Source organism: Callorhinchus milii, unplaced genomic scaffold (genome assembly GCF_018977255.1).
Source record: "Callorhinchus milii isolate IMCB2004 unplaced genomic scaffold, IMCB_Cmil_1.0 Scaffold4, whole genome shotgun sequence".
Taxonomy (NCBI): Eukaryota; Metazoa; Chordata; class Chondrichthyes; order Chimaeriformes; family Callorhinchidae; genus Callorhinchus; species Callorhinchus milii.
This window is the reverse complement of record NW_024704745.1, coordinates 70,505,527-70,517,423: the sequence shown is the minus strand read 5'-3', so window position 1 is coordinate 70,517,423 and position 11,897 is coordinate 70,505,527. Positions and strand designations below refer to the sequence as shown.

Below are 11,897 nucleotides of genomic sequence, written 5' to 3'. Positions count from 1 at the left end.
TTGCAATCTCAATTCTTTATTGAAGCCATACACAAAACACCAAATATTAAAATCAAAAACTTACATGCTGTGATCAACAAGTAAAAGTAAAGAATCCTCCAAACAGAATCCATAGTTGGTGACCTGCAATTTCCCTTCTCGCTGTACGTACTGAATATGATGATTTGGTTCAAAGGACTATCCATTTATTCACACGAAGGCCAAGTGCCAAACCCCACAGAAACCATAGGGTGACTAGTTTAAATTTTGAAGAAACAGTGTCATTAACTTATATCGTGTGTACATTAACATATCATGAAAAATTCAAAACTGAGACAAAAACAAGTTGGATATATTGCCTGAGATCAAAGACTATTAGTGTCCTTCTCAAGGAAAGTAGTGAGGAATGGGTCCATGCTTGCTGCTGATAGATCAGGCTTCTTAAATACAATTGGGGTATTGGCAATTTCAAAACACTTTAAGGTATGATAAGCAGTGGGTCCTCCGTGGTTCAGTGGTTTATTCAAGCTCCTGAATCTTTCATGTCGAAGTCTAGAAGAAATGGAATATGATTACTCATATCCCTGGCATAGCATTATTCAGCCTGTGGCAGATGCCAAGTGGAGTGTCTGGAAAGATTAACTGGTAGGCTTATGGTTCAAAATTCCTTAAGGTGTGGTAACATTTTCTACATCAACATCGGATTTGTTGATGTACAAAATGTTACTACATCTCAAGTAATTTTGTAATTATTCTACCAGATAGTACCAACATCTCTCATTTCTCAAGCATTTTGGTATTCAACACTTCCCAATTCTACTTTTTCTTGTTATATAGTAAAACTCACATAAGTCATAACATTTTATTTGATTTACACGAAATTTGAGTTGCAGGCAAACTGTACAAGTCGTATAAGATCAGATTTAATCAATAATCTACACTGCATGTGGAATTTAATGCAGCCGATAAGTGCACATGTGGTGACGGGTCAAGACTACATTTCCCGTGACTCAATGTGTCTTGACCCGTCGCCGCATGCACACTTACCGGCAAGTTTTGCAAACGCATTGAATCGCGGGAAATAAAATTCTTCTGTGCATGCGTCAACGGATCAAGACCATGTTTCCCATGATTCAATGCAGCCGGACGGTAAGTACAAATGTGTCAACGGGTTAGGATGTTATTTCCCACGTCGCTTCAAAGCAAATAGTAAGTGCGGAAATATGGAGGATAGAGGAGCGGCGTTACGAGTGATTAATACGAGAGGTGCAAAGAAAACTAAGTAGTTTTGATAGGAAACTGATTGAGCCTCAAGTGCATGTACGACGTAGGGAATTTTACGATTCCTAAGTATAAGACTTATGCGAATTTTACTGTATATAAAATAGAAGGTTGTTCAGATAAAATATCTATTAGCAATATATTATTTTTACAATCCATAAACAGTTCTGACATAAACAATTTCATATTATGTTATAATAAATAATGTTACTTTTTTGGAACGCTCCAGCCCAGAAAAACAATAACCTTTTGCCCAGGGTGTTCTGCTTTGTCCTTTTTCTGATTTCCTCTTTGATGTCTGCGTCTGAAGTGGCCAATTGTGAAGATTGGCCTGAAGATTTATATTGAAGGTATAGCATAGTCTGGAAATTAAAACAAAACAGTTTTGCCTTAATGTGCCCAATTTGGCACCAAATTTAATAAGGGATTTCCAAGCTTTTAAATTACTCATGATAAAATCTGTGTCAGTGGTCTCAGTCTCACTACATCAGGAAATCCATAAAATAAAGGAACAGGGTAATATTATAATATAATCCTTGCATTTGATAAAGATCCTTATCATGTGTCAAGATACCTCAAAGCGTTTCACAGGATTTTACTGTGAAGTGAGGTGATTGTAAGTGAACACAGCAGCTAATTTAAGCAAAGCAATTTCCCACACCAACCATGAACTGAGCAATTGTATTTGAGTGATTCTTGGCCAGGACACCAGAAAAAACTCCCTTCTACTTGATTCGTGCTATGAGATCTTTAACATCCACCTGAACAGGTAGACGGGACAATGGTTTAATATGTTGTCCAAAAGACAGCACCTCCAACAATGTAACATACGCCCCCACCATCACTGCACAAGAGTATCAGCTATGAGTTCAAAGTCCCCATGTGAGGCCTGAACCACAACCTTTTGAATCGGAGGCAAGTGTCCTGCCAGGCTGACACACAATCAGAAGGTGGAAGGGGTGTGGGGGGAGTTCTCCACCAAGATCCTGAGGCGCTGACCCACATTGGTGAAGGTTTTGCAGATCCTGATTCCTCGCTGGTACCTTATCTAAATGGGCGATTCAATCATGTGAGTAATCAGCACTGGACACTGTGGGAACCCAGGATGATTTTCATTCCACTCGCTTTCCTAGGCTATGGAGGCAACAACTTACATTTATATAAGCGCCGTTCACGTCAGGAGGATGTCTCAAAGTGCTTTACAAAGCTACCTAGGTACCTGAAGTAATCAGGATATGGGGGCAAAAAGACCACCGAAAGCACTGTCAAAAACAAATGTCTTAGAACATAAGAATTAGGAGCAGGAATAGGCCATTCGGCGCCTCTAGCCTGCCCCACCATTCAATAAGATCATGGCTGATCTATTCTAACTCCACCTACCCGCCTTATCCCCATATCCCTTTATCCACAAGAAATCTATCAATCTCAGTCTTGAATATGTTCAAGGACTGAGCATCTACAGCCCTTTGGGGTAGAGAATTGCATAAATTCACTACCCTTTGAATGAAGAAGTTTTTCCTCAACTCAGTGCGAAAGGGCTTACCCCTAATTTTAAGACTGTGACCCCTGGTTATAGTTTCTCCAACCAGGGGAAAAAGTCTCCCACTATCTATTCTGTCGTGCCCCTTAATAATCTTATAGGTTTCTATAAGATCACCTCTCATTCTTCTATATTCTAGAGAATATAGGCCTAAATTGCTCAACCTATCCTCATAACTCATCTCCCTCATCCCTGGTACCAACCAAGTGAATCTAAGTTGTAACCCCTCCAAGGCGAGTACATCCTTTCTTAAATAAGGAGACCAAAACTGCACACAATACTCTAGGTGTGGTCTCACCAGTGCCCTATACAGTTGCAGCAAGACTTCCCTACTCTTATATTCTAACCCTTTTGTAACAAATGTCAACATACCATTAGCCTTCCTAATTGTTTGCTGTACCTGCAAACTAACTTTTTGTGACTGGTGTACAAGGACACCCAAGTCCCTCTGAACGCTAACACTATCTAGTTTCTCTCCTTCTAAAAAATAATCTGCTCTACTGCTTTTGCCACCTTGGTGGATGACCTCACATTTCCCTACATTATACTTCATTTGCCACCTATTTGCCCACTCACCTAGCCTATCTATATCTCGTTGCATTTTTTTAATGTCATCCTCGGTGGTTACTCTCTCTCCTAGTTTAGTGTCATCCGCGAATTTGGATACATTAAGTTCGATGTCCTCATCTAGATCGCTGATGTAGATTGTAAATAGTTGAGGCCCAGGCACTGATCCTTATGGCACTCCACTAGTCACATCCCGTCAATCTGAGAAGGACCCGTTTATCCCTACTCTTTGTTTTCTTCCCATTAGCCATTCTTCAATCCATGCTAATATATTCCCCTTAATTCCATGGGCCCTAATCTTGTGGATCAACCTTTTATGTGGCACCTTATCGAATGCCTTTTGGAAATCTACATCCACTGAGTTCCCCCCTATCTAATCTACTTGATATGTCCTCAAAAAAATCTAAAAGATTTGTTAAGCATGACTTCCCTTTTGTAAAGCCATGTTTCCTCTGTATAATCATATTGTGATCCTCCACAACGACATCCTTAATTAAGGATTCTAGAATTTTCCCTACCACCAATATCAGACTGGTCTATAGTTCCCCATCTTTTCTCTCCCACCCTTCTTAAATAGTGGTGTGATGTTTGAGATCTTCCAATCAATGGGAACCGTTCCAGAATCCAAAGAATTTTGGAAGATCAGACACAAGGCCTCCACTATCTCATGAGCTACCTCTTTTAAAACCTAGGATGCAGACCATCAGGTCCAGGGGACTTGTCACTTTTTAATGCCAACAATTTCCCTAGCACCAATTCTTTGCTAATGTAAATTTCCCTAAGTTGCTCCCTATCATTAGCCCCTTGGTTCATCTCTATTTCTGGTAAACTTCTTGTGTCTTCTAATGTGAAGACAGAAGCAAAGTATTTATTTAGGGACTCTGCCATATCCTTATCCCCCATTATAATTCCTCCTGTCTCTGCCTGTAATGGACCCACATTTACTTTTGCTAGCCTATTCCTCTTAATTTGTTTATAAAAACTCTTACAATCTGTCTTGTTCCTAGCTAGCTTGCCCTCATAATCCATTTTCTCACTCTTAATGAGCTTTTTCGTTTTCCTTTGTTGGTCCCTAAAACACTTCCAGTCCTCAGGTTTGCTACTCTTTTTGGCAGTTTTATAGGCCTTTTCTTTTAGTTTTATACTTTCTCTAACTGCTCTAGTTAGACATGGACGAACTGCTTTCCCTGTGGTACTCTTATTCCTCAAGGGAATATGTGACCGCTGAGAATTTTGCACTACATCTTTAAATGTTTGCCACTGTTGGTCTAGATTATCCATTAATCTAATTCCCCAGTCTATTTTAGCTAATTCTGCCCTCATACCTGCAAAGTTAGCTTCATTTAAATTTAAGACCCTTGCTTCGGATTTGACTACATCACACTTTAACTTAATACTAAATTCTATTGTGTTATGATCACTCTGCCCTAGAGGAGCCTTAATATCTATATTACCGACTAGCCCTGTTTCGTTACACAAAACAAGGTCTAGGATGGCCTGTCCCCTAGTATGTTCCTCAGCATACTGCTCCAGAAAGCTATCTCTCATACACTCTATAAACTACTCCTCTACCCTACTTTTGCCGATTTGGTTTTCCCAATCTATGTGAAGATTGAAATCACCCACTATTACTGTATTACCTTTACGACGTGCTCCTCTAATTTCCTGATTAATACCCTGGGCTATGCTGTGATCATTGTTTGGGGGTCTATAAACTACTCCCACTAATGTTTTCTGCCCCTTGTTATTTCGTAATTCTAGCCATACCGTCTCTACATCCTGGTTATCTGATTTGAAAATTTTTCCTCTCTACTGTTTTAATTCCATCCTTTATTAACAAGGCTACCCCCCCACCTCGTTTTCCACATTGTCTATCCTTCCAATAAGCTGAAAACCCCAGAATATTTAACTCCCAACCTAGATCTCCCTGTAACCATGTCTCAGTAATGGCTACCAGATCATACCTATTTGTATCTGTGTCTTTAATTCATCTACCTTATTCCGAATGCTTCGTGCATTCAGATATAGCGATTTTAAAATAGAATTGATCTTAGAAATAATAATAATCCTTGCATTTCATATAGCGCCTTATCACGTCTTCAAAACATCTCAAAGCGCTTCAAATACCTACCTTTCTCTCTGTAGCTTTTTTATTTTCTTCACATTTGCTCGAATTAGTTATCTGTGCTGCAGACATCCCCGTCTCCATTAGTGGGTGAACAGGCATGCTGAACGGGTCGATCAGAATCTCATAGGGGACCATTGGGTGCTTCCAAGATGCTGGGGCACAAATTTGCCAAAGTTCTGGCTGCCCAAACGTACCTTCCAAAGTAGCAAGTAAATATGTATTAAATTGAGAATAACTGAAGTGTTATTGCAATAAATTACAACTGCATAAACGCATGCTGACAAATGAAGCAAAACTTTTTTNAAAGTTGCAGTCATGAACCTGAGATTACCAGATATATGATTTACCTGAGCAAGACTATGAACCAGTAGTTCTATGTGGAGAGATCAGATGCGAGCACTAAGCACACAATTTTCATCTACACAATGGGCTCAGTCCCAATTAGTGTAGATATCTGGCTGCGTCCAATAATCTATACTGTTAAGCGCTCTGAGATGCTACTCTGTGTGGAGGGCGCTATACAAGTGCAAGTTTTTGTTGTTGTATTCAATTCAGGCTTGAAACCCTCGAATTTTCATCTAAAAGCAAGCATACTACCAATAGTCAAGTTGCCAGATATGATTGTAGCCTGGTAATCACAACCATATAACCCTTTTGATATACAGTGGAAGCCAGTTAAGCCAGACATATCAGGACTGACCGCTTTGTCCGGCTTAAGTAGTGTCCGAGGTTAACCAAACGTCCATTACCTCTTCCCGCCCAGCAGAGGAGCGGTAGCTCCTATTGGACAGGAAAGGATCCAATTAGCAGTGGCTCCGAGGTGATTATCAGCTTGAAGTCGCTTGTGACTGGATGGACACGCTAACCATTCACAAGCGACTCCAGCTATCATTCAATTGTGATTTGACTCCTCCCATTCTCTCCCTTGTTTCTCCCCTGTCCCTCCGCCCTGTCAGTAATTGACAGCCCAACTCCAGCCACTTGTGAATGGTTGGAGTCCACGGTCAATCAATCGCAACATAACTCCCCCCATCTCCATCCTGGAGCTACTCGTGACTGAATGGAGCTGCTCAAGTCACAGAAGGCACGGGTGAGTACATTCAGCAGCGACATTTTATCTGGATTAATCGGATTGTACAAATTAACCAGCATATTTAAAACAGGTAAGAATACAAACAAAACAGGGCCGGGCGTTTTGTTTGATTTACCCGACATCCGGTGTTAATCAGCGTCCGTTTAAAGCAGATTCTTCTGTATATACTGTTTATCAGAGAAATATCTTCCTTAAAAAAGTTTAGTTTGTTGTGCGGAAATTTATTTAAAATTCATTGCCATTAAAATATTAAAGACTATGTATTGGTCATTGATACCCAAATTATTATATTTTCAGTAAACATATGATTAATGAGAAATATCTAGAAAACAACATCTAGTATCAATGACTAATTTGAAATGGCACTACAAAATCTAATCATGGATATTTTGTATCATTGTTTGTGAAGCTATATGCAATTCTTTCCTAAATTTAGCAATATTGTATTAATATGACAGGTTCGTTCCACGGAATCACAGAACAGGGTTGGCTCATATACGGGCAGAGACCGTCTGGAATTTGGAGGTGGTTTCTTAGATGACTAGTTGGTGTGGGCTGATGGGAAGGGAAAGGGAATATATAGAGCATTCCAGGAGAAGGAACACCAAATCTGATTGTACACACTGGATAAAGTGCTTTGACCTGTCATTTCTAATGTGGAGAATTAAAGGAACGTCATTAATGTGTGAGCTCAACAAGTTTGGACAATAGCTCGAACCCACACATTGTCAGCCCTGATGTCAGAGGACTACAAAGTTCATCTATATTTAAACATTTGCTGTAAGCAGAATATCATTAAACATTTTTGCTCCAAGATACTCCGAGACTCATCAACCAAGTAGTTTCTCAGTTATGCCCTCAAAAAGCCCATAGTTACCAATAAATGCCGCATCCATGCTCCACAATCGTACAGTGCAATCAGCAGAAGAGGTCAATATCAGCTTTTGCTCATCTATCAGCTGCATGCTGGAACAGAAACAGTTAACAGATAACTCAGCAAGCAGATAAACCAGGAATACAAGTGTTTTAGGATTGTATGCAATATCCTCAAGAAGGTATACAAACCTTGTAACACTGCTTATATGGGCCCTCCAATAGTTAATAGCTGCATGTACACAAAAAGATAAGTGGAACTAGATTAGTACCATTCTGAGCATTTATTACAGTTTTTCGTACAATTTTAGTCAAGAATCCTAAGTATCTCCTTATCATGCTTAAGATTTTCCAAACCAAACTACTAAATTCCACACACGTCTATTTTCTGTTTGCCTGCATGTCCCAGAGAGACATATCCTGCTCACTTATTCCTAAAGAGTTTAACAACATGTTCCATTTATACAGTGTCCTTCACACAAGGTAGTATCTCGCAGTTTAGGTGCAGGTTGGAAACAGCAAAGGCTTGAGACCTCCTAAATGTGCATTGGGATACTGCTGGAGTTCAATCAGCTAAAACCACACAGCTTGCCATTGCAAAACTACCAGTGACTAAAGGAGTCAAGTGCCCAGAATCGCTGCCCCCAGTGACTGGTCTGTTCCTCAACATCCAACTACCTTGGGAGTACTGCAGATCCGCTTGGACTAGGAACCAGATGACAGAGATCACTACTGTAAACTACTTCAGGGGAACACAGACAGAAAGTTGATTGGGCAGAGAAGTGGCAAATGAAATTTAATGCAGACAAATACGAGTTTATATATTTTGGAAGGAAGAATAAAGAAAGCAAGTGTATGTTAGGTGCTGAAATATTAAAAGGAGTGGAAGATCAGAGGGATCAGGTACATAACTCGTTAGAGGTTAGCAAAGCTGCAGAGCTTCAGTAGGAGCCTTCTCTGCAAACCAAAGTAGGCACAAAGTCCCAGATATACCAGTGTGTGTTCATAAGCCTGGATTCCTGGTAATGCCTTCAACCAGTTGTCCCAAGCCTCAAAATTCTCAGCTTTTCATCTGAAACTATCTGCAGTGGAAAGACCTATATCAAACAACTTTTGAAATGCCAATCATCTTGAGCTTCCAGAGGTCTGAGTCCAATCCCACATTACCAGATTTACTCCTCAACTACTGAATCTACATCCTTCTGAAAGGCTCCTTGGTAAATAGCCTGCTATGAAGCAGGCACTGGCTCACGAGTGTTGAGTGACAGGTTAGAGTTGCAGCATTGCAGCACTGAGTGTGAATGGGAAGAGAACTGCATAATGATAATAATACTTACCAGTGGAAGGAAAAATCACATCACCTCATTTAAAACATTCTCTAAGCAATTTTCTTGAATTATAAAAATATAAATATTTTAGTGAACACAAGTTACAAATCGGTTACATTTCATTACTATGATTTTTACATGATTCTGTGAAAAAGCTCACAATGTGGGACATACAATGGTGGAAGCTTGTAAAATGAGGCTTAAATGATTACAAAATATAACCATCAATTCTACAAATGGTCCACAAAATATACAGTCAAATTCACTTTACAGTATATTTGGTGAAGAGCTTTGAGACATCTTACTTTTTGGTGGATCAACTTCTGGTCCAATCAGAGCATAATCCTTGATGTTGTAAACATAAATAAATCCCATGTGACTGGCAGCGTAAAGTAGAGAATCATCTTCAGTTACGGCCAGTTTAGTTATTGAAGATTGTACTTTAGTCTGAAGAGAAATGATGTGTAGCCAGAACATATTAAAAGGACCATATCACAAAGAATGAAGTAAAAAATTATCTTTTAAAAGGAGCAAAAAATGATGAGCTAAACAAGTTATAATTCAACTTTTATAAAGTGCAGCATGAATTGGGTATAATACTAATTGATCAAACTGCTAGCAGAGTGTCATTCAATTAGGTGTAAAAAATGATACCTCAACCCACCAACTCTTCACAAACACATATTTAGGTGCGGATCTCTGACTGCACAGGGCTGCCCACCTGACGTGAAAGCCGCTATTCAAATGTAGTTTGCGGACAGTGCGTTACAAGAGGAATTAACCTCCTGGGTAAAATTGATTTCCCATTTGCAATCTCACAGGAGAAAGAATTTTGAGTGTGATATTTTTCCAAATTAGATTCAACACAATTTCCATTCAGTTTAGTACAAGTCGTGATAAGAGGAAGCCAAATAGGAAAGCACAGTTAGATCTGTGAGATCTGAATCTGAAGTTTGTTATCAGTAATGCTTTCACAGAGCAGAGCGGTGATGTAGAGAGCAACAGCACTGAAAAGTGATGATATACATTTGTTTACTACTTGGCTGAGTTCAGATCTGAACTGCTCCAGAGAGGGATTCAATAAACAAGGCAAACAGGATGCTGGGCTATATTCCAAAATCAGTTGAGTTCAGATCCTCAGGAGTCACACTCAAGCTGTAGAGTATTGTGGTGAGGCTACACCTGGATTACTACATACAGCGCTGGTCAGTGCAACACAAGGGGGTTGGCTCAGGCCTAGAGACAATGTCGACAAGGAAAATCCCTGAATGTTAGAGGGATGAGCAGCGTAAGGTTCTTCTGCTTTGAAAAAGAGATGCCCGAGAGGGCAACTTATGGAGGCATAGATTTTCAATGGGAATGAGAAAGTAAATCTAGAACAACATTTTCAGATACAGAAAGGTAGAACAAGTTCAGGGCAACATCAGAATGGACACCAGGTGTGTTTTTTTACCAGGAGGTTAATTATCGACTGAAATTAACTTCCAGGAAAGATGGTTGAGGCCAGGTTGTTGAACTCAATTAAGAAACAGCTGTGATGGGAGAACAGTCGGCTGGGTATTCTGGAAGGATGAGATCAAAATGGGCTGAAGAGTTTTCTTCATCTGAAGATCTTGTGAGCATGTGACAACCACCTGTGAAGTTTCCACTGGGCCAAGTATAATGCGGTAAATGGTACGATTTTTGAACCCAACCCATTGCCTTATAATGGGGTCCAAATGTACTGAAATGCAGTTTGTTTTAAATGCAGTTCGACATGTCGACTAATTTTAAAAAAAAGCTAGCACTATTTGCTTTTACAGCTTTGCCAATCTCCCCTTCCACCTTTAAAAAAACTGGTCTACATTAACTCCGTCGCTGGCCCTTTTTAAAAGATTTACATTGAAGTGTACTTTTCCTTCCCTTAGTCCTCCTCCAGGATTTATCATCTCATATTTTCCTGCAAAACAATGCATTGAACTGCCCAATCCATTTCTCTTCACAGATGTGAAAATAGCATTATTCTCACCACCTGCATGATATTACACCCCTTTACACCAGTCCACATGATGATTTCTATAAATAGCAATCCTCTCATCATTATTGGATCAGGATCACTGCTTTTATCTATTTAAATAAATGGTTACCCTTCTCTAGTCTGACTTTAAAAAAGGCCCATTTGCCCCGTTCTCCGATTTTCTAGTCTTTAAACAATTTTCAATCCATGTAGCCATATTTTCAACAATAATAATAATATTTTCAGTAATACCATGCACCTTCATTTTCCTCTGTACACAAGACACATAACAGATCATCCACTGATGTTAAATTGATCCCGTGTGGAACTTTTATCTTGAAAAGCCGCATACATCTTTCAGGAATTACTCATGTGCTAGCGACCATGTGACTGGTGATTCAGACTGTAATATTGAGCGACTTACTGCAGTGAAAGAGGCTGCCATCTGTCCACCATTAAGCAGGTTCCAGAAAAAAATCAAACCTGCGGAGAGCATAAAATCCCCACAAATTATAAATGAAATGCAGCATAACCACATCCTGTATACCTACATGGTAGAATTACTTTTAGAAGTTACTTTGCATGAAAGGGGATATGTAAATTAAAGTTCTTATTGTTGTAAAACTTAGTTTTTTTAAAATCCTGCAGTCAAAATTGCAGATATTTGTAAATGGTCTTAAAAAGAGCATTACATTCACAGTAAGTTATTCATTCAAAGTGTACTGGAAAACACAATACATTTCCAGTTCCTGCTAAGAATCTCTGCGATAATTCTAAATGTTTAATGTGATAAATTTCCTTTGTCCTCCCGTTTATGGAATTTGCTGAACGAAGAATATGATCACAGGCACTTTAACAGGCTACAAAAAACAGTCTCTTGAACCTTCTGGTATTTAGAGGATGCACACGCCTTCTGCTCCAGGCAAGACCATAGTTATGGTGATATCTGCAACTCCATACAGGTTATTGACTCACCAGCACACAAGCACAAGGTTTTCTGAGGTTGGGCCTGATACACATCAGTAAAGAAGAGGAGCTTTGCTTTCCACCAAAAAAAACGCTAAACCTGATCAGGGAGTTATTTGAATAGTATTCCAACAACCTGGAAAGTG

The 11,897-nt window shown here is 39.5% G+C and overlaps 1 protein-coding gene across 1 annotated transcript in view; it reads right to left on the bottom strand.

Annotated features, from left to right (window-relative positions):
- The window catches only part of wdr95 (WD40 repeat domain 95), a 48,232-nt gene continuing 36,335 nt past the window's right edge, over positions 1-11,897 (bottom strand). Inside the window, exons 23-29 of the mRNA XM_007891323.2 lie at positions 11,210-11,268; positions 9,095-9,236; positions 7,654-7,693; positions 7,466-7,554; positions 5,499-5,689; positions 1,507-1,622; positions 1-531 (exon numbers count right to left, since the gene is read on the bottom strand). Coding sequence (XP_007889514.1) covers positions 345-531; positions 1,507-1,622; positions 5,499-5,689; positions 7,466-7,554; positions 7,654-7,693; positions 9,095-9,236; positions 11,210-11,268 — 824 coding nt within the window. The 3' untranslated portion in view covers positions 1-344. The remainder of the gene's footprint in view (positions 532-1,506; positions 1,623-5,498; positions 5,690-7,465; positions 7,555-7,653; positions 7,694-9,094; positions 9,237-11,209; positions 11,269-11,897) is intronic.